Source organism: Ahaetulla prasina, chromosome 7 (genome assembly GCF_028640845.1).
Source record: "Ahaetulla prasina isolate Xishuangbanna chromosome 7, ASM2864084v1, whole genome shotgun sequence".
Taxonomy (NCBI): domain Eukaryota; kingdom Metazoa; phylum Chordata; class Lepidosauria; order Squamata; family Colubridae; genus Ahaetulla; species Ahaetulla prasina.
The window spans coordinates 44,676,282-44,700,367 of record NC_080545.1 but is presented as its reverse complement, the minus strand read 5'-3'; the positions used below and the strand labels follow the sequence as shown (position 1 = coordinate 44,700,367).

General features: G+C 38.3%; 1 protein-coding gene across 3 annotated transcripts in view; it reads right to left on the bottom strand.

Moving 5' to 3' along the window:
* The window catches only part of SLC16A7 (solute carrier family 16 member 7), a 188,221-nt gene that overhangs the window by 63,812 nt on the left and 100,323 nt on the right, over positions 1-24,086 (bottom strand). For all 3 annotated transcript variants that reach the window (XM_058189870.1, XM_058189869.1, XM_058189871.1), the window contains exon 2: positions 21,723-21,959. In XM_058189870.1, coding sequence (XP_058045853.1) covers positions 21,723-21,936 — 214 coding nt within the window. In that variant the 5' untranslated portion in view covers positions 21,937-21,959. The remainder of the gene's footprint in view (positions 1-21,722; positions 21,960-24,086) is intronic.

Here is a 24,086-nt window from a genome sequence, read left to right as displayed (position 1 = left end):
GCTGTTGTTGTAGCCCCATGATCATGTGATCAATATTCAGATGCTTGGCAACTGGCTCAATTTATGATGGTTGCAGTGTCCCAGGGTCATGTAATCACCTTCTGTGAATTTTTGACAAGACAGTGGATAAGTCAAATTCACTTAACAACCATATTAGGACCTTAACAACTGCAGTGAGTCACTTAACAATCGTGGCAAGAAAGGTCATAAAATGGGGCAAAGCTCATTTAACAAATGTCTCACTTGGCAACAAAATTTTTGGACTCAATTGTGGTTGTAAGTTGAGGACTACCTGTACATTGCAGTTAAATAAAACATGACTTCAGATATCACATAAACGTCTTCAAGTTTATTCACTTTTGTGAAGGCAAGAACTGGCTTTCAAGGGAGGGGTGTTTGAAGTGCCATAAAGCATGAAGTCATGCCATAGACTACCATCTGGACTGTTCTGTGTTTTCTACTCTTTGTCTGCCCTTATTGGGATTACCAGTATTCTGGACTATTATCTTGTGTCATCATTTTAGGCCTGCCCTTATTCAAGATTATCAGCATTTTGGAACTATAATTAATTGTCATCATCTTTGCCACTCGGAGATAGACCATCCTTTTTGCCGATCTTATCTTCTACTGCTATGCGCTATTCTTCTTATGAACTCTTGCAACTGCGAGGTGCCCCCGCCTCGCAGGAATGGCCCTCCACACTACCGAGGGCCAGCCTCTATGACGGGTTTTGGGACCCACAGAGGTGGCATGCAAAAAAAAAAAACCTGTGGGGTTTTTTAAATAGGGAATTTTTAAGGAGCGGGAGGGTAAGGTCGGGTAATGGGGGTAACCCGTCGGGGGGGGTTTTAAAGGGGGGGAGGGGATTGACGGGTTCGGGAGGAAGCCCGTTAGGGAAGGTATGTCCAGTCCCAGTGCATGCTCACGGCACGATTTCATCGGCTCCGAAGACAGGGGGGCAGGGGGATGTTCAAAGCGTAGTGTGTTATTCCATCTGTACGGTAAGTGGGAGAGGCAGATGTGGCGGAGGCAAGGGGTCGTATCATTCTCGGGGAGCACGTGCTCGATGTCTTAAAGCGATCACGTGCTCCGGCCCCTCAGTCCTTACTTGTTCCCCGGATGGTCAGGATCCTCAGAGCTTGGGTCTTCGGCTGATGCTATGCAATGCCCGTTCCGTGGTTAATAAGGCTCCTTGATTTGTGATCTTATCCAGAGGGAGTCCGCGGACTTTACGGGCATTACGGAGACCTGGTTGGGCACAGAGGGGGGTGTTCCCCTGGTTGAACTGTGCCCGCCGGGTTTCTGTGCATTTCATCAGCCGAGGGCTCAAGGTAGGGGTGGGGGGGTGGCAGTTGTGATTAAAGAAAGCCTAGAGCCGAGGGAGTCCACTGTGCCTCAGATAGCTGGTTGTGAATCCCTCCTTGTGAAGTAGGGCCATAGGAATCAGATGGGTCTGTTGATCGCGTACCTGGCTCCTTGCTGCGTGACTACAGCCCTACCTGAGCTGCTGGAGGTGCTTGCCGGGGTGGCAGTTGAGACTCCCAGACTTTTGGTCATGGGGGATTTCAACTTGCCATCGGCCGGCTTGTCGTCAACGGTAGCTCAGGAGTTCCAGGCTTCCATGACGGCCATGGACCTGATTCAAGTAATTGATGGCCCTACACACATGGGGGGAGGCACACTAGATCTGATTTTTATCTCTGGACAGTGGATTAATGATCTGGAATTAGGAGATTTAGTGACGGAACCGGTGTCATGGTCAGATCATTTTCTCCTTCGCCTGGACTTTCGGACCGCCGCTCACCACCGCAGGGAGACGGAGCCAATGCGTTGGTTCCGTCCCAGGCGCCTGATGGACCCTGAGAGGTTCCGGACGGAGCTTGGGCCGTTCCCTGAGGATCTTGCCCACGGCACGACTGAAGAACTAGTTGCGGCCTGGGAACAGGCCGCGGCTGGGGCTTTGGACCGTGTCGTGCCTTTGCGGCCTCTGACCCGGCGTAGATCTCAATTGGCTCCTTGGTTCTCTGAGGAGCTGAGGGAGATGAAACGCCGGAGAAGACGCCTAGAGAGTACCTGGAGGTCTAGCCGTTCCAAGGCTGATCGGACACTAGTGAGATCTTTTACTAAGACCTACCTAGTGGCAATGAGGGAGGCAAAACGTTCTTATGTTTCCACCCTCATTGCATCGGCAGATAACCGCCCGGCCGCCCTGTTCCGGGTGACTCGCTCCCTCCTTCATCAGGAGGGGCTGGATGACCCCCTACAGGGACGTGCTGAGGAGTTTAACGGTTATCTATACAATAAAATCGTTCAGCTTTCGGATAGTTTAGACCAAAATTGCGATGATCCAAGTGGGATGGCAGAGGCACGTCTTGTTGAGGTTGTTTGGGATGAGTTTGAGACTGTGGCTCTCGAGGACGTGGACAGGTTACTGGGGAGGCTACATGCGACCACATGTTTACTGGACCCGTGTCCTTCCTGGCTGGTGCTGGCTACTCAGGAAGTGACACGAGGCTGGCTCCGGGGAATTATAAATGCTTCATTGTTGGAAGGGGTTTTCCCCGCTGCCTTGAAAGAGGCGGTGGTGAGACCCCTCCTCAAGAAGCCTTCCCTGGACCCAGCTATTTTGGGAAATTATCGTCCAGTCTCCAACCTTCGCTTTGTGGTGAAGGTTGTAGAGAGTGTGCTTGCATGGCAGCTTCCCCGGTACCTGGATGAAGCTGTCTATCTAGACCCATTCCAGTCCGGCTTCCGGTCCGGTCACAGTACAGAGACAGCTTTTGGTTGCGTTGGTGGATGACCTCTGGAGGGCCAGGGATAGGGGTTGTTCCTCTGCCCTGGTCCTATTAGATCTCTCATCGACCATCGACCATGATATCTTGCTGCACCGGTTGGAGACTTTGGGAGTGGGAGGCACTGTTTATCGGTGGTTCTCCTCCTATCTCTCCGACCGGTCGCAGACGGTGTTGACAGGGGGGCAGAGGTCGACCGCGAGGCACCTTACTTGTGGGGTGCCTCAGGGGTCGATTCTCTCGCCCTTCCTGTTCAACATCTACATGAAGCTGCTGGGTGAGGTCATCAGTGGTTTCGGGGTGAGTTATCATCTGTACGCTGATGATACTCAGCTGTACTTTTCCACCCCGGACCACCCCAACGAAGCTGTCGAAGTGCTGTCCTGGTGTCTGGAAGCTGTACGGGTCTGGATGGGGAGAAACAGACTCAAGCTCAATCCCTCAAAAACGGAGTGGCTGTGGATGCCGGCACCCCGGTACAGTCAGCTGCAGCCGCAGCTGGCTGTGGGGGGCGAGTTATTGGCCCCTACGGAGAGGGTGCGCAACTTGGGTGTCCTCTTGGATGGGCGGCTGTCGTTTGACGATCATTTGGCGGCCGTCTCCAAGAGGGCCTTCTCAGGGTGCCGTCCACCAAGCAATGTCGGTTGGCGGCCCCAGGAAGGGCCTTCTCAGGGTGCCGTCCACCAAGCAATGTCGGTTGGCGGCCCCAGGAAGGGCCTTCTCAGGGTGCCGTCCACCAAGCAATGTCGGTTGGCGGCCCCAGGAAGGGCCTTCTCTGTTGGAGCTCCTACGCTTTGGAATGAACTTCCCCCTGGTTTACGTCAAGTGCCTAATCTTCGGACTTTTCGCCGTGAGCTGAAAATGCACCTATTTATTCAAGCGGGACTGGATTAAAATTTTATTGGGGTTATTTATATTTTAACATTTTAAATTGTTTTAAATTTTTGGCCACATTATAATATGTTCCTTTTTAATCTCTTTTAATGTGTATATAGTGAACTTTACTTGGCTGTACACGCCCTGAGTCCTTTGGGAGAAGGCGGTATAAAATCGAAATAAATAAATATTGCTATAGTGTGGGTAAAATGATTTGCCATCTTGTGACAGAAAAATATAGAAACAGGTGATGATTTTATTCTAAATATTTGTTTGAGCATTGAGTCAATTATCCTGAAAATTACCAACCCAAAGCAATTGAAAGGTAAAAGATGTGTGTATATTTTCATACTCTGGTTTCACAAATAAAAACATTTCATGTACTGATGTGCCAACTTATTAAAAAAAATTCAAAAAAACACCTCCGACACCCTGATTTTACTACCTACTATGACAGGTAGAAGGCAATACAAGATCAAAGGAGTTGACAAGTCCTCTGTGGAGGAATACTTCACAAGAAACATATCTGGTAAAGACAAGAAGAGGATAAAGTCATTAAAATTCCCCTTTGTGAATCTATCAAAACCAGCAGTTTTATGACTTACAATGATAACACAGATTTGCTTGCTAAGAATGCATTCTTGAAATCAGAAAATTCCAAATTGTTCTACACAGAAGGCATTTATTAAAGAGCATAAGTAAAATTCAAATGGAACAAAAATGCCACTTTTTCTTTAATATCAACCAAATGCTGATAGCAAATTTACAAGCACCACTTTTCCAAAATGGCCAGCTGGATGCCAATGGCAATTCACCCAGGACATTTTTATCTCTGTGAACAGTTACTTCTGCATCTGATTATGGCAAATTTTCTATTTTTATCTCTGTGAACAGTTACTTCTGCATCTGATTATGGCAAATTTTCTATTTTTATCTCTGTGAACAGTTACTTCTGCATCTGATTATGGCAAATTTTCTATTTTTTTCCAGCTTAGTAGGGATCAGTTATTTCCCTGTAGCTATTGGTGTTGATTAGAATGGGTGCTGTAGACTTTATTATGGAGAGGAAAACTGCAGTTATGCAGTAGGGCAAACACCAGAAAATTCCAAATTGTTCTACACAGAAGGCATTTATTAAAGAGCATAAGTAAAATTCAAATGGAACAAAAATGCCACTTTTTCTTTAATATCAACCAAATGCTGATAGCAAATTTACAAGCACCACTTTTCCAAAATGGCCAGCTGGATGCCAATGGCAATTCACCCAGGACATTTTTATCTCTGTGAACAGTTACTTCTGCATCTGATTATGGCAAATTTTCTATTTTTAAAGCGCTCCATGGCTTAGGACCCGGGTACTTACGGGACCGCCTGCTGTTACCTTTTGCCTCCCACCGACCCGTATGCTCACACAGAGAGGGCCTTCTCAGGGTGCCGTCCACCAAGCAATGTCGGTTGGCGGCCCCCAGGGGAAGGGCCTTCTCTGTTGGAGCTCCTACGCTTTGGAATGAACTTCCCCCTGGTTTACGTCAAGTGCCTGATCTTCGGACTTTTCGCCGTGAGCTGAAAATGCACCTATTTATTCAAGCGGGACTGGATTAAAATTTTATTGGGGTTATTTATATTTTAACATTTTAAATTGTTTTAAATTTTTGGCCACATTATAATATGTTCCTTTTTAATCTCTTTTAATGTGTATATAGTGAACTTTTACTTGGCCGTACACCGCCCTGAGTCCTTTGGGAGAAGGGCGGTATAAAAATCGAAATAAATAAATAAATAAATAAATAAATAATCTTGATGAACATTTCGAACATTTAGAAGAAATGCACCATTTATTTTTCTCTTTTTTAAAAAAATAAATAAATATTGCTATAGTGTGGGTAAAATGATTTGCCATCTTGTGACAGAAAAATATAGAAACAGGTGATGATTTTATTCTAAATATTTGTTTGAGCATTGAGTCAATTATCCTGAAAATTACCAACCCAAAGCAATTGAAAGGTAAAAGATGTGTGTATATTTTCATACTCTGGTTTCACAAATAAAAACATTTCATGTACTGATGTGCCAACTTATTAAAAAAAATTCAAAAAAACACCTCCGACACCCTGATTTTACTACCTACTATGACAGGTAGAAGGCAATACAAGATCAAAGGAGTTGACAAGTCCTCTGTGGAGGAATACTTCACAAGAAACATATCTGGTAAAGACAAGAAGAGGATAAAGTCATTAAAATTCCCCTTTGTGAATCTATCAAAACCAGCAGTTTTATGACTTACAATGATAACACAGATTTGCTTGCTAAGAATGCATTCTTGAAATCAGAAAATTCCAAATTGTTCTACACAGAAGGCATTTATTAAAGAGCATAAGTAAAATTCAAATGGAACAAAAATGCCACTTTTTCTTTAATATCAACCAAATGCTGATAGCAAATTTACAAGCACCACTTTTCCAAAATGGCCAGCTGGATGCCAATGCCAGCTGGATGCCCAGGACATTTTTATCTCTGTGAACAGTTACTTCTGCATCTGATTATGGCAAATTTTCTATTTTTTTCCAGCTTAGTAGGGATCAGTTATTTCCCTGTAGCTATTGGTGTTGATTAGAATGGGTGCTGTAGACTTTATTATGGAGAGGAAAACTGCAGTTATGCAGTAGGGCAAACACCAGAAAATTCCTTGAAGTCATCCCTTTCCATTTTTTTATTGCTATGGGAAAAAGTTGTACGAGTAGATGGATATGTTGTGTTTAGTGACATTAAATACCAAATAGGACAGAAATGTATTCATTGTCAAGCACCAGGGAAATCAGGAGATTCAGGCAGTTCAAATGATTATAAAGATTTATTGCAAGCTTAAGCTCTCTTCAAGCTACTAATGGTCAAGGGAAATTAGCAGCAGTTAATAAAGACATTCAAGGTGGGCTGGACTTGGATCTCTTGTGGGGACAAGGGGATTCAAGACTGATGACATGCTTGACCCTTTGCTTGGCTCAATCTGGTCATCTCCTACATTCATAATGTGTATAGATTGCTGTGCTTCACAGGTAGCATTACTGATACTATTAAAATAAAAACTAAGATTATTTTAAATTTTATTTTGAAAACTTAAAATCTCCAAGGCTCAACAAACTGGCCCCAATCAACACTGTGCTAGCAATCTATTAAAGTTGTATAAAGCCAACAGTACAGTGTTGGCTGGGGCTTGTTTGTTGAGCTTTGGACTCTTAAAGCTTTCAAAATAAAGTTTAGAATGCCAAGCTTGAGGACTAGTTTTCAATAGGCAGTAGCAAGACTTCTGCCTTGTCTATAAAGGTTGTCTATAGCCTTTTACTTGTAGGTGTGTGTAATTGATTTTTTGTCCTATGAGCTTTTTAGAAAGGATTTTGCTGCTATAACCTTCCCCATCTTGAATGCCATCAAGTTCAAGAAATTAATTCAAGAGTTATAACAGCACAACTGCAACTGCTTTTTAAATACTTGTTTTAAATAGTGACAAAAATACAGCAAGGGATATAATTGAACTGGTTGGGTTTAATTTCCAGCATCATGGTGAATGTGATGCTGCTAAATTGTTTAATAGCTAAATAAGCCCAAATTGAAAGAATGCTGAAGAAAACAATTAACTAATTTGTGCTATTAGATCTCTCTGTGGCTTTTGATACCATCTACCATGGTATCCTGCTCGGGGGGCTGGGAGTGGGAGGCACCGTTTATCGGTGGTTCTCCTCCTATCTTTCCGACCGGTCGCAGACGGTGTTGGCAGGAGGGTAGAGGTCGACTCCGAGGTGCCTCCTATGTGGGGTGCCACAGGGGTTGGTCCTCTCGCCTCTTCTGTTCAACATCTATATGAAGCCACTGTGTGAGATCATCCGTGGCTTTGGGGTGCAATGTCATCTGTACGCTGATGACACCCAGCTGTACATATCCACCCCAGGCCACCCCAACGAGGCCGTTGACGTCATGTCCCGGTGTCTGGAAGCCGTATGGGTCTGGATGGGGAGGAACAGACTTCGGCTCAATCCTTCGAAGACCGAGTGGCTGTGGATGCCAGCTTGCCGGTACAGCCAGCTTACTCCATTGCTGACTGTTGGGGCCGAATTGTTGGCCCCCACGGAGAGGGTACGCAACTTAGGCGTCCTCCTGGATGCACGGCTGTCTTTTGAAGATCATCTGACGGCCGTCGCCAGGGGGGCTTTTTATCAGGTCCCCCTGATCTGCCAGTTGCGTCCCTTTCTGGACTGGGTTGCGCTGCGCACAGTCACCCATGTCCTCGTCATATCTCGCCTGGACTACTGCAATGCTCTCTACATGGGGCTCCCCTTGAAGAGCACCCGGAAGCTCCAACTGGTCGAGAATGCGGCCGCGCGGGTGATAGAGGGAGCACCTCATGGCTCCCATATAACACCTATCCTGCGCGGGCTGCATTGGCTCCTGGTGGTCTTCCGGGTGCAATTCAAGGTGTTGATTACCATCTTCAAAGCACTCCATGGCTTAGGACTGGGCTATTTACGGGACCGCCTACTGCCACAAACAGCCTCCCATCGACCTGTGCGCTCCCACAGGGAGGGCCTCCTTGGGGTACTGTCGGTGAAACAATGTCGTCTGGCGACCCCCAGTGGTAGGGCCTTCTCTGTGGGGGCTCCTGCCCTCTGGAACGAGCTGCCTCCGGGGCTTCGCCAACTCCCCGACCTTCGGACTTTCCGCCGTGATCTGAAGACTCTTTTATTCTGTCGAGCCTAGCCTGATTAAGTAATTTTAAATGGGATTTTAGTTTTTATATTACTTAGTTTTTAATTTTGGCCACTATTTATATAAATTTTAGTTTTGTTTTTATTGTATATTTATTGTATCTTTTAAACTGGCTGTTAACCGCCCTGAGTCCTTCGGGAGAAGGGTGGTATACAAATGCAATAAATAAATAAATAAATAAATAAATAAATAAATAAATAAATAAATAAATAAATAAATAAATAAATAAATAAATAATATGTTGACTGAGCATGTCAGGAAACAACATACCTCATCGGGCCAAAGGAATGGACTTTTTTGCTAACAGAATCAGTGATCACTTCAGTTCTGCCATAAGTGTTTTTAAATATTTTTCTAAAGATAAGATCTCCTTCTTGAACAATTGTATTTAATATTAGGTGTCCAACAGAAGAACAAACAGCCACCCCACTTACTCTTGTAGCAAAGTGAAAAACAAGACTTTTGTCTTGAATTCCCACTATCTATTATGACCATTATTTAAAATGTTCCACAGAATATGCAAACTGTTTTGAGTCTTCTTCTGGAATTATGTAATCAGCTCAAAATGTTTTGACTGCTTTGAATGGGACTATTTGTCCTAGGTTTCAAAAAAAATAAAACAAGTTTTCTGTTCTGTGTGCAAATCTGTAGTCATGATGGTATAGGGTCTCAAAACCAAATTCTATGGAGAAAAAAATAAAAGAATACAAAGAAGGCAGACATGAAAAGCATACTTAAATACAAGAGGTTCTATCGTACAGAAGAAGGAACGATTTTGTTATTGTTTTGCTCTATAAAATATTATGTAATCCTTTTATGACTGTGAATTCTATTTTGTATCTGAAGTGAAGGCCGGATGAAAAGATGTCGAGTACAGGTAGTCTCTGACTTATGACACTAATTGTGGCCAGATTTATAGTGGAAAATCATGTTGGTCATGAAGGGGGTCACCACTTGACTGTGACTAATTTTACAGCCTTTTTTGTGTTGGTCATGGTGTAAATGTGGGCTGGTTGCCAAGACCCAAAATGCAATTACATGACTGTGGTAGGGGACATCCATCGAAACTTCAAAACTGGGTTGTAAGTAGCTCTGGGGAGGTCTGTTGTAAGTTCAAAAAGTCACTAAGTGACCAGTTGTAAGCCAAGAACTACCTATATATTTAATTGGAATTTTAATTAAATTAAAATGTAATACTGAGTTGGCCATAAAGTTTTATAAATGATATGAGTGCCTGCAGAGAAGGAATGTCAAGCTATTAACGTTTAATAGGACAAGCTATTAAACCTGTAATTAGAAGACATTAAATCTTGAAAATGGGTTAAAATTGCCACCTACTTGTCCTTTGTATTGCTCCTCATTTCAGAAAATCTGAAAAGTGTCTATTCCTCCCCAATTTACTCTATAGATGCTTGCATATATATCTACTGAATTTCCAAACATTTTATTTATGACATTTATAAATTCTTAGCACTATGACAAACATTTTGTAATCACCATGTGTTCCATTTTTGTGTCTTTTTCTTCTTGGAATATATCCAGCATTCCAACTTGGTCTGTACATAGTCTAGGTACCTTCAAAGCAGTTTTAAAATGAAATACTTTCATCAAAGACCAAGTTATCCCCTGAAATTTCATAAACAAATTGAAAGCATTATAGTCTTTATCTTCCCTTGTTTATTTATTGCTGCTGTTCACAAACTGTTTACAAAATGATGCATGGAGTTAAAATAAAGAAACTTAAATGTATGTCCTTTGAAGTGCCGCTGATTTCAATAAACCTCTGTTCTAAGTAAATATACTTGAAATTGCTGATTATGAGTTCAAACGCATTTTATTAAAACTAGTGCACAGAAAATGGGATGTATGGCATGAAATCTCTGGTGCCACTGGCTGGACTGAAATAAAACAATCAACTATTCATAAACTCATATTCATATTCCAACATAAAGAGATAAGAAAGAAAAAAGCAACATAACACAAATAAATCCATTTCATGGCTCAAACAGATTTTTTTTCTTTCCAGAAGCCATTCTAAACAGCTTTAATCTGACCAAACTATAGAGAAACACATGTTTTAATAGAGTTCTGCTTGTTTAAAAGAAGAAAGAATAGAGTAAGGTAGACAAAGCAAAGTAGGTCTATCATAGTTAACTCTTTAAATTACATTTACACAAATAAATGCTTTAAATACTTTAAATAAATACTTTAAATAAATAGATCCTTTATTGCTTTGTATATAATTTTATCAGCCTTGTGAGTTAAATCAGGTCAAGAAACAGATACAACTAGATTCTAGGACTGCTACTTATTGTAGTGTACAATAATGGAAGCATGAAAGTCTGTCCAAATTTCTATCGGATCTTGCATTAACAAAATCAAGATAGGTTTATTTTGAGTTTCTTTCTTATACTTCTTCCAGCCTTTGGTCTATGTATCACTTTTCCACATCACCTGCATACCTTCCCCATGAGCATCTTTGTGATTAGTTCTATATTTTGTATTTGTGATCTAAAACAAAATACTATATTAAAAAGTAGTCTCTGCTGAAAGCTTTTGATAATTCCAGGAGATACTTTGTCCACAGTATATGGAAGACATTTGTGATTGTCTTGTTCTGGGTTGCTTTTTGACTTTTCAGGCTACCTGAGATTATTTGATAATTTCTCATCCAACTATTAACCGAGGCCAACACAAATTAATTTTAATAAGATTTAGTCAAGTGTTAGAATAAATATTATTGAAAAAATAGTACCGAACTAAACCAGACTTTCCCTTTCAATGTACCATTCTTGAGAATGTAAATGTATCATTTTATATTCTTAGAAGTTTGCACTAGATTTATTAATTACAGTTGCAATTCCTGCTTCTGTAAAATTTTATTTTACCAACAAAATCTCAAATTAGTTCAACATATGTTTTAAAAGGAAACCTAAATGTGAAGAATTCCCTAATGACCATGAGATGGCATAAAAGTGGGAAGCTGTGTTTTCAAGGACAGTGCTGTAGATAAGCTAATAATAGTAAATAAAAGTTTGTCTCTCACACTTAAAGACACAAGCAACATATAAAAACGTTGCAACTGTTATACATTTACTTTTCTCTAAACTAGTGTCCCAACTAGAGTTATTTTTGCTATTTTATTAAAATTAGTCTTATAACTAAACATGCACATTTTTTTTGTTTTGTTTTTTTAAAAAAAAGCCATCTGGTGTTCATATTACTTAAATTTTGCAACTATTTTTTTTCTTGGTAGAACAAGACCCAAAAAAATCTGAAAAACATTCTTGAGATTGGAATTGAAGAATGTTTGTCACATATTTTCTGAAGCTTACAACAAAAATGAGAGAGCTTTCTTTATCATTTTGTTTTGTTGCTAGTAAATTTTGTTAATATACACTATCCTTGCAAATAAAGGTTTATGTTTTTAAATAATTTATCAATTACTTCTATAGTCTCAAATCATTTAAACCATAATCTAAAATATTAAATTAAAGAACTTTTTTGTAGTAATCTGAAATGACTCTTATAATAAGTATAGGTTTATAGATCTATAAACCTATAATAAGTCTAATATAGTGACTATCACAATATCCTGTGATAATGAATAATGATAGTAGTGATAATGAGTTCATTATTTTTCCAGCCTTGATGTCAATTTTATTCAATATATCTGGAGTCAAACAACATTTTGACTTTTGGAGAGTTTTTAAAGATATACAATTTTTAATCCAAATCAGGAACTAATGCTCCTTCAATTATTTCATCCCTAACATCCATCTCATTCAACAGTCTAAAAAAGAGAAAAGGTGATGTCACCCATAGGGATTTTCCAACTTTGTCCAAGTTTCTTCCAAATTTGGGTGGGTGGGTGGGTAAGGAAGGAAACTGAATGGAGGAAGAAATTTAAGTCTATGTGCTCTGTTTCTAATAGAGACTGTGCTTTCATATGCTTGAAAGCAAATTTTACAAAAAGAAAGTCACCATTTCTTTTTTTAAAATTAAATTCTATGTTACTTTCAGGAAGAAAAGACTGGTAATATGAAAATTTTCTTACTTCATTGGTAAATAGCCCCTTAATTTAAAACAGTCATTATTTTGTATAGACCTTCAGAAGTGCTTTTTGCCAATTAACATGAAAATAAACTGTAAGAATTTGTTTGTGAGCTACTCCTTAGTTGCCATGGGAACAATCTTTTAGGAGTCTGTTGTAGTAATAATCTAATAAGGCAGGTTAGTAATGCAATCATGGTTGCATTCATAGTAACACATAGTGTTATCATCAAGGGACTTGCAAAAACAAAAAGTAGGCTTGTGCATGCTTTGGAAATTATTTGGAACATAACACAGGAATCCAATAATTAAAACTGAGATGTCAAATGAATTGTCTTTTTTTTACCAGGCTCATGAAGAAGCTTCAAAAAGTGTGGTGTTTTTGAACAATTGGCAGAGGAGCACTGTGTTCCTATTATATGACAAAGGAGAACATCTGGGGAGCTAAGAAGGAACAGTTGAAGGGCAGTTGTACTTTCTCTACAATTGATGACCTGAGTAGTTCTCAGAAGCTGGCTGTGTTCTTTCTCTAGGTTTCCTGTGCTGCCTAGTTTTATACTAGTAAGATATTTTAGTCACAATAAAGCGATTTCTTTCTCTTTTTTTAATCCCAAAATTCTCACTTGAAACACAAATAAAAAGACTCAGATTATCCTACTGCAGACACATTATGTGAAGAACTGGCTCCATAGAGAAGGTTGTAATGCTGGGAAAGATGGAAGGGGAGAGAAAAAGATCAACAACAGTAAGGTGGATGGTCTTAATTACACTGGCAATGGGTGTGTGTGTTAGAAGAACTAAAATATCAAGTTAGGGACAGATCATTGTGGGGATAATCTATCTGATTATCACGATATTGACAAGACCTGATGACACTCTTTTTAAATATATTAAATTTGGCTGTAAGATAGCCATGCATTATAAACTTTCTTCCAAGAATTTTTCAATATGGGTTACTTATGATGAATAGACTGATATAAAATGTATTTATTAATATAAAGAAAATACAGGAAAAAAGACGGCAACAAACACATATGCATAATTTCAAATGAAATCAATATCTATTTTCCTGACAACTTGGTCTTCAGCTCATTTGTAATTTGCAAGAGAATAACTACTAGAAAGTCATCTCCAATTTAGAAAATCTGATAGTCAGCCTTCCTCTTTTTCTCCATTTTTTGAGAACTATATTCATTTTTATAGAATATACAGGATATCTGAAAACTACAGGCTTTCAGCAGACTGTTGCTTAACCCAATAAAAAATATTTTTTTTGTCTGTATGGTCCTGGGTCGATGCAGTCAAAAGTTATATACAGGTGAAACTTGAAAAATTAGAATATTGTGCAAAAGTTCATTTATTTCAGTAATGCAACTTAAAAGGTGAAACTAATATATGAGATAGACTCATTGCATGCAGAGTGAGATAGTTCAAGCCTTGATTTGTCATAATTTTGATGATTATAGCTTACAGCTCATGAAAACCCCAAATTCACAATCTCAGAAAATCAGAATATCACATGAAATCAATACAACAAGGATTGTAAATAGAACAATATCGGACCTCTGAAAAGTATAAGCATGCATATTACTCAGTACTTGGTTTGGCACCCTTTTGCATCAATTACTGCCTCAATGCGGCGTGGCATGGATGCTATCAACCTGTGGCACTGCTGAGGTGTTATGGAAGACCAGGATGCTTCAATAGCGGCCTTCAGCTCTTCTGCATTGTTCAGTCTCATGTCTCTCATCTTTCTCTTGGCAATGCCCCATAGATTCTCTATGGGGTTCAGGTCAGGCGAGTTTGCTGGCCAATCAAGCACAGTAATCCCATGGGTATTGAACCAGGTTTTGGTACTTTTGGCAGTGTGGGCAGGTGCCAAGTCCTGCTGGAAAATGAAGACAGCTATTCTGTCTCCTTCGCCTCCGTCTGAATGATGGCTTAATTAGCCAGCACTATCAGCTCTGGCAGCAAAATAGCGAGCGTCTGCCAAGTGTCTCTGTTATCTCCCTCAACGCTGATGAGTCACCCAGGAACAAACTTCAGCTCTTAGTTACTCAGCTGATTTGCCTGCTACGAATAGGCACAGCAGCTCTGGCTGCCTTTATATCCTGTGGGGTGTGGCTCCATGACTCAGCACTTCCTAGGCCTGCCCCACCCCTGCTTCTGTTGTTCCCTCCTCTCCTGTCTATGAAACCTAGCGTCCAACCAAGCCTGATTGCCATCAGCTGGGTCTGAAGGCATGGCCTGGGGGGGTGGGAAGAGTCAGGGGATGGAGGCCTTGTTATCTCTTCCACCTGGCCTGCCTCTGGCTCCTGGAACTGAGCCAGGGAAGCCGGTGCTCCCGAGGTAAGTCCTGACGGCCCTTCCCCCTCACTTTCCAAGTCACTTTCTGGCAGGAGGCCGGGCTCTTAGTCACTTTCTGGCAGGAGAACCAGCTCCAAGTCACTTTCTGGCAGACGGCCTGGCTCAGGGGGCGCAGACACAACAACAGCATCCCCATAAAGCTCGTCTGTGGAAGGAAGCATGAAGTGGTCCAAAATCTCCTGGTAGATGACACCAGCAGATGACATGGCTCCCCAAATCAACAGACTGTGGAAACTTCACACTGGACTTCAAGCATCTTGCAGTGTGTGCCTCTCCATTCTTCCTCCAGACTCTGGGGCCTTGGTTTCCAAATGAGATGCAAAAGTTGCTCTCATCAGAAAAGAGGACTTTGGACCACTGAGTAACAGACCAGTTCTTTTTTTCTTTAGCCCAGGTAAGACGCTTCTGACGTTGTTTGTTGTTCAGGAGCGGCTTGATAAGAGGAATACAACATGTCCAGGATCCATCTGTTGCGTGGTGGCTCTTGATGCACTGACTCCAGCCTCAGTCCACTCCTTCTGAAAGTCCCCAACACTTTTGAATGGCCTTTTCCTGACAATCCTCTCCAGGCTGCAGTCATCCCTGCTGCTTGTGCACCTTTTTCTTTCACACTTTCCCCTTCCACATAACTTTCCATTAATGTGCTTTGATACAGCACTTTGGGAACATCCAACTTCTTTTGCAATTACCTTTTGAGGCTTTCCCTCCTTACAGAGGGTGTCAATGATGGTTTTCTGCAAAACTGTCAGGGCAGCAGTCTTTCCCATGATTGTGATTCCTACTGAACCAAACTGAGAGATCATTTAAAGGCTCAGGAACCCTTTGCAGGTGTTATGGCTTAATTAGCTGATTAGGGTGGGACACTTTGATCCTAGAATATTGAACCTTTTCACAATATTCTAATTTTCTGAGAGTGTGAATTTGGGGTTTTCATGAACTGTAAGCCATAATCATCAAAATTATTACAAATCAAGGCTTGAACTATCTCGCTTTGCATGTCATGAGTTTATCTCATGTATTAGTTTCACTTTTTAAGTTGCATTACTGAAATAAATAAACTTTTGCACGATATTCTAATTTTTTGAGTTTCACCTGTAGTTACTAAATCCACTTCCCAATAATTCTTGGTGGAATGATAAAAGAAATCTCTGGGGCAACAAAAATTAAATTCTATCCATTCAGGGCTTTCAGCATGCAGTCACCTTAGTACATGTTTTATGAGGTAGAATTGTGTCACATAAAATCTTAAGGGCTTGTAATACTGTTACATTAGAATAATTACTGGATTTTCTGTGACGGTATTAAGATAATTAAAAAGTTAATGGTCGATAATGACTCAGAAAAGTAGAAGTTAGTGCAAAATTTTATTTCTCCTTTTCTACCTCTTATATTAAAATAATGTAATTTAGATGTCTATGAAAAAGAAACTGGGGAAACTTCCAGAGTACAGAAATGTAGAGATGTTACGTAGACTTCAAAAAATCTTAGGTTGAATTTTCCTTTCCTGGAAACAGATGAGATATAGAACAGTGAAGTTGAGCTATCTTTCTTAAAACAAAGCAAGAAGCCAAAGCAAGAAAATGCACACAGAAACACACCTTGCTCTATATGAATATAGATATGCATATATGTGTGTTTATATGTAGACACACACATACAGTCCAGCTACTACATACTTCAAAACTGTTTTCCTGATACTACTGGGGATTTTTAACTAGAAATTTTCAACAACAAATATTCTCAGCACAAAAAGTAATGTATGTCTCATGTAACACAGACTCCTACCTATCTTTAAAATACTGCAGAAGCAGTGATAAGCATAGGAAAATGAGTTTCCTGCTACAGTAACAAGGATATATAGTAATATCACTCCTGTGTATTTGTTCTCTTATTTCAAAAATTATATGGGCAGCTTGTCTGTATCATTAGGCACATGTAATATATGAATCTAAGTAAACAATTCAACTACAGATAGGCCTCAACTTATAACAGTTCATTTAATGACTGTTCAAAGTTACAATGGTACTGGAAAAAAAGACTTATGACAATTTTTCATAGTTACATCCTTTGTAGCATCCCCTTGATCATGTGATCAGAATTCAGATGCTTGTCAATTGGTTTTTATGATGGTGGCTGTGTCCCAGAGTCATGTGATCATCTTTTGGGATCTTCTGACAAGCAAAATCAATGGGGAAGCCAGATTCATTTAACAACCAGGTTACTAAGTTATCAACTGCAGTGATTCACTTAATAACTGTGACAAGAAATGTTGTAAAATGGAGTAAAACTCACTTAACAAATGTCTTACTTAAGAACATAAATTTTGGGCTCAATTGTAGTTGTAAGTCGAGGATTGCCTGCATTTCAAACCTACTGTATGGCAGTGTAGTTGAAAATAGCCATTTTGGACTACCATTTTAAGATATAACTGCCAGGAAAAAGGGCTTTCCATGTCTCTTAACATATCCTTGGCAAGAGGCAGATTTTGTATTTCATCTACTGTCAAATTATTTTTGAGGACACTGTGGGCTTTTTTATATCTATCGAAGATGTGAGCCAGCAGTGGGATGAGTTTATGACTCCCAACTGCCAATATCCTGTAGAAATGGGCATTTTCAGTCTTTGGAACCATAGGAAGACAACAGACTGACTAATAATGAACCATTTGCTACATGATTTCATTTACCTTTTGTCCTTTGATTCATGGAATTCAGTGGACTGTTCAATACATGATAGTGAAACTAAACAACCCCTCTCAAAGTTAAAATAACTTTGTTATGTTGAGGAGGACTACAACTTGGTTTTGAGAGTCTTTGATATTGCATGATGGACAGACTTGAGGACTACAGGCAATCTACATGGATGAGTTTCTTTCTGGAAAACCTTTAGCCTCTTAAATTATATGTTAAATCTTGTTCGGTCAGCCTTCTTTTTGGCTTGCTTTAATATTCTACCCTTGGGTGGAGATTTCATAAAATCCCATTTAATGAGGGAAATTATCATTGTGAGCAAAATTAATCTGAGACGTTAGTGCATGTATTTTTTATTGCTTCTTCTATGAGAATGTACTGTATATGCTGGTAAACTTAAACTATTTCCAAATATAGATCAAGTCTTCAGTGAAGAAGAAGAGATTTATTTCCTTCTTTCCAACTGGATCCTGCTATAAGAAACAGAATTGCCAAGTTATTACTGGCAACTATGAACCTAACAAGGCTTAAGGTGTTCTAGTCTTAGTCCTTTAATTCTTTTACCTTAATTTTATTTTTCCTCTTTTGTTTTTCTTTGTTTTATTTCATTCATTTTTCTTCTTATACATAATTTTAATTGGTAGTTATAAATAGTGGCTTTATTGCTCATTTGAGCTTACTTCCGTGGGTTATTTTAGTGTTGTACCTACTTTGCTGGTCATTGACTGCAAATAGATAAAATGGCTAGATTAGTTGCCAAGTATCTTTTTTAAAAAACAGTGAAACAGTGAAATATTGATAAATATTGAATAGAAATAACTACCTTCTTAGTAAAGGAAGATACGGTATAAATATTTAAAATAATAATAATAAACCTTTGATCTGTATTCATTTTCCTGTGCTGTGAAGTGTCATAATGAAAGTCCAAATCCTAGTGGCAGTTTTCTGTCTTGATAAACCACTATTCAGCTCACAACAGTAATCAATGTGTTGAAAATAGCTGAAGTTAATGATGCAAAAAACAGCAGCAAAACAGGTTTCCTTTGACTTATCATTAAACTAATACAATGATCATATATGCATGAGATGACCAAGCTGTCACTGAATTCCTATACTTTACATTTCATTAAGGGCATCATCTGACTAATTGAAAGTTTCTTTATTGAGTTTATGGTGAAATTATACAGTCACTAAGGAGGTGTACAAAGAAAGTTACTTTTCCATATGTCACGTTTCTGACAGTCAGGGTCATGCAGAATTTAAAGCAAGAATAAAAGATAGTAAGAAAATAAAACATTAAAGAGCACTTAAGAGGTCAAATTGTACAGATAGTCCTTGACTAACAAGTATAATTTAGCCCCAAATTTTTATTGTTAAGTGACACAGTTGTTAAGTGAATTTTGCCCCGTTTTACAACTTTTCTTGACACAGTTGTTAAGTGAATCACTGCAGTTAAGTGTAGTAACATGGTTGTTAAGTGAATCTGGCTTCCCCTTTCTTGTAAAAGGTCACAAAAGGTAATCACATGACCCCAGAACATTGCAACTGTCATAAATATGAATTGGTTATCCAAATTTTGATCATGTGATCATAGGAATGCTGCAGCAATTGTAAGCCGCCCTGAGTCTTCGAAAAGTGTGAAAAATGGTTCTAAGTTCACTTTTTTCAGTGCCGTTACAACTTCAAAAGGTCACTAAACAAATGGTTGCATGTTGAGGACTATCTGTATATGTGACACCTAAATTTCTCATCATAAAAAACTCAATGGGTTTTTAAATTTCAATTTTTAAAATGACTCAAAGTTATCAATTGTACTTTTCAGGCTAAAAAACAAGGACTTTCCATGGAGTCTTAACTATTACTTTCAAGAATGAAGGATTCTTTGGGACTCAGTATTGAACTCCAAATACTACTGTTTGCCTGCATCACTGGGCTTTATTTTGTTTTATGACATATCAAATCAATACATTTCACATTTATGCCAAAAGAAAGCTCAGAGATGCATATTGCTTGAACAGCTACAGACACCTGGATGCTCCAGTTGTTGAAAGAGTTTGATCTGAATGGAGAGGTCACATCAAGAGCATGCTAAAGAAAGAACATGAGGAATGCAAATCTTGTTCATTGCAGTTTAGCAGAACTTGTTTATGTTTTCTTGAAGGGGTGAACACCACGCTCGACCTATTTGCTGGAATTAACCATGATCTAGGAGGCCATATGGATTTGCCAGATGGCCTGATGTAATTTAATGGCATTTATTCTAACTATGAAGTAAGTGATAAACATAATTAACATTCCTTTAGCTCCTTACTGGATGTCTTTTATTAGTTTCATTTTTTCCCCAATATTGAAAGGTAAGTTAATACCTTGTTACAGAAACACAGATGCCTGCTAATTACCTTGGAAGGTTGAATGCTCCTGAAGTGGAGATCCTCTGCTAGATTCTTACTTACCTGATGACCCCACTGTGAAGATTAATAACCAAAGCACTAAATCATAATGAGTGTGTCAGTTCTCAAATGTTTTTCAGGTTCTCTTAATTAGTATTAAAAGATACAGAGTGTGCCCACAACATTTCCAATATATCTGTCCTTTTTTGCCATAAATAAGGCATCTTGCACCATATGTGCTGCCTGCTTTATTCCAAGCTATAGTACAGTACATCAAATGGTTGAAATCAAACAATCAGATTTTGATAAGAAAAAAGCCCCACAAAGGAATAACTCTCATTATTTGAATAGTTTACTCATTTCATCTTCTGCCAATGATTGTTTAATGACTTTATTTCACAGGAAGATATTTTGTGGTAACTATAACTTCAAAGAATGTTTACTTTTGGTCAACTTACCTGCTGCTAGCAGTTAAAATCACATGATTACAGCAAGATAACAAAATAATTTTACACAGCTTAATTGTGCTACAATTCCTATTTTATATGTACAGTGTAGAAGGTACTTCAAATTTCATTTGTGAGATGCAGAATTTATTTTGAACAGAGTTCAAATGTCTGCATTATAATATGAATTTCTAAAAAGAGTTATCCTAGTATTTTCAAGATATTAGATATCTTAAGAGATGTGAAAACATTCAAATAATCTCCACAGTCCTCCACAATCAAAGGACCCATCGGAATCCCAGTTTATTGAAATTAGCAAAATGAATAGTCAAGATTTAATTTACATGGGCAATATAAACAATTAAATAAATGGTATATTAGTTTAGCTGCAGTGGGATTTCCAAATTTGAGAATGGAAAACAATATTGGATACAGATCTCCTTCTACCTTAGTACAGCAGTTTTGGAGACCTTCCCAGGTAAAGATTAGTGGAGTAAAAGGCTGGTATACAGATGGACAAAAAAGATGTGAGATCTAATGATCGGCTGCCCTTCTCTTAGAGTCCTATCTCCTTCCTTGAAATAAAGATTCCAAGAACTCCCAAAGCTTTTTTGATGTTGCCCAAAGAACTTTAGAATATCCTAAATTACAGCCTGATATACTATTCTAGTTTCATTTGCACATAAAATTGTGTGGTTTACTTTACTTGTATGCATGATATTTCCATTCTTGTTAGCCCCTTTTTAATCTCCTTTGCTCAACAAAACCAATGCTTTCAAATTTAGAAGTTCACCAGGGTTCAATATTTTGTGATATTTTGATTATTTCTAACAAATGTACTATATGGGTTAAATTTGGATTTATAAATTTATTTTCCCAGACAAAACATTCTATGTATATTTTTCCTCTCCCCACCCTCAAAGAAGTTGTTGGTGGGGTTGAAAAAGAGTAGGAAAAAGCACCAGCTAGTCTCCCAAACAGCACAATTTGATAAACAACCCTCTACAATAAATAGAGATTATTTCTGGCTAAGTGGTTATAGGATTACAGTCTAAAAGCATGATATTTTTCTTTTTTTCAAGTTGAGGACAACATTGAGACTTTCAATGGTATAATAGAAACCATACCTCCCAAAGCAAGTGAGACAAATGCAGATAATTTATATTTCAGTCATATTTAAACTATGATTAGGTGGTAAATTTTGCAATTATTTTTGAGATACACAACCAAACCATTTGGGTGATGGAGCCACATAGCTCAGTGGTTTTGGATTGCGTGCCAGAAAATCTAATAAGAGAATTTTGTTTTATTTTGACTCCATATCAGACAAAAAAAGAAGTTTTCTGGTACCTCCGGCATACATAACAGCCAACATGATTGATGATATCCACGCTATCTCGCTATATGATGTGCCAAAGATCTCTTGTATCTCTTTGAAGAACACTGTGATGGCTTTAGGGAACGCATAGGAAAATCCAATGGAGATGAAAGCTCCAAAGACCACGATCCAACCCCATCCTCCATCAGGGGGAGCATATTGCGGTGCTGTTGTTGAAGGTGGCATTTCTTTTTTTTCTTGTAACTATGCTGTAAGAAGAAATAAAATGTTGATATTGTGTTTTAAATAGCTGTTTTCCTTTATAGCACACAGTCACTGGAAATTAAATATATTACTAATTTTAAAAAGCTGTTATTTCCCACACATGAACTGACAATTTATTGTTAAGTTGTCATCACTGTATGATTAAGTACAACTACTTGTCTATAATAGTCAAGGATGCCTTCAAGAGTAAGAGTAGATGGATCTTGGCAACTGCTAAAATCCTTCTTAAGTAGGATTTTACTTTTGCAGGTCATTGATCCACAATACCAAAATATTATTTAGCAATTAATCACAGAGGAGAAAAGGATCCTTTTATTCGGCTAGTACCAATCTGCCTCAATTATTTCTGGCAAAGTAAGATTGGCTTATTCAATAGGAGTTTCTAGTCTATCTATTATATGAGTAGACAATATAGTCTACCAACTTAGCTATTGCTTTATGTTTCATTTTAAAAATATCTTTATTTCAAAGATAATGATCAAACACAATATTGCGTTAAGAGACTATGCAGTAACAACTAATATGAATTTCCAAGTGTACTTGTTGAACCATTAATAAACCTCTATGCTATTGTATTATTATGCAATCCAGGGCAGTGTTTCAATATATTACATTAAAAAAAATAACAATGCTATAAAGAACCGTGGAAAACCTGGTTTTATATATCACACTTTGGAGCGGTGCAATGCTTTCTATTTGAAAGAAGATAAGTGATTTGGAATGCACATGGACATATACTATGCATTTGTCGGAAAGCATCAAAGCGGATCTAGAGATGTAATTCCAACTGTTGCAGTTTGCAAGCATAGCCAATGGCTTACAAACTGAGCATAATGACAAGTTTAACACAGGAAAAAAGGCTAAACAAACCATAGCTTATTTTGCTGTTTGTGAACCAAATTGCTAAATTCTTATGAAATGAGAGTATATTTACATGTTGCTTTCATAATGTAACAAATCTCTTGGGAAAGATCAATACACAGAGATTTCCTACACAGACAAGTGTTCATAACCAGTTTTTGGGAAATCCCCATGATCTGAAGAAGCATATTACCTCATAATTATTTAAAATAGAAAGTAATTTACAACATAATTAAATCTGAAGATTCTCGTCTCCACTGTTCTGTTTTGTTTTGTTTTTTCATATCAGTAATATGCAAGTTATTTGATAAATACTAATATGCGGTTTTCGTATAAGGTGCCATTTAGACTAGGTAATAATATCATAAAAATATTTCTGGTTTCTGTGATGACTACATAATATATGCACAAAATGTTTTCGATTTTTGTCATGAAATACACTTTTTTCATAGCAGTTGGTTAAATCTTTTGATCATTGGCACCCTGAACTCATTTGCTTTTATTAATCAGCTCCACTATTTCAACTTGTCTTGTGAATCTGTAAAGCCATCAATAATCAAATAATGATAAACACTTTCAAAATTGGGTATACATATTTTAATTTTGATACCAAATTCTCCATTTTGTATCTATGTATTACAAATTATTGTTATTGATTTTGGGCTTTCAGGATTGACTATCTGAAACAAGGAGACAGGAATTAGGAAGAATAGCAATAGGAGTTTCATAATCCCATTATATAAAATATACCTGTTGTTGATTCCAGGATTAAAGTGCAACAGTTATGCAACTATTTCTTGACATACACAAATTTAGCAATTTTACAATAAGGGACATATTTGAAAAGAAAAGTCCAATAAATATATTTATATTTCCAATAAAATAGGTATTGTATCTTCTTCTTTAGATAGGTACTCTATCTAGTACTGAAGGATACTAATAGTACTGAATAGTGCAATATGGCCAGAAGTACTATTAATATTACTATGTATATTACAACAGTACAAACTCAACATCAAAACCTATTTTCTTAAATATAAATATATGGAATAAATTTTATTGAATCTTTGCCATTTATGTTAGAGTGAATTCCCACAGACAAGCTAAATTGAAGAGGGTTATGCATAAGAGTTAATTCACTTCCATGAAGATTCAAGTGAAATACCCACTAAGCTGCTTGGTAAAGCAATGTGCATTCTCATTTCTGAGAATGGAGCAAGCTTATTATTATGAATTATTCTCCTTTATAT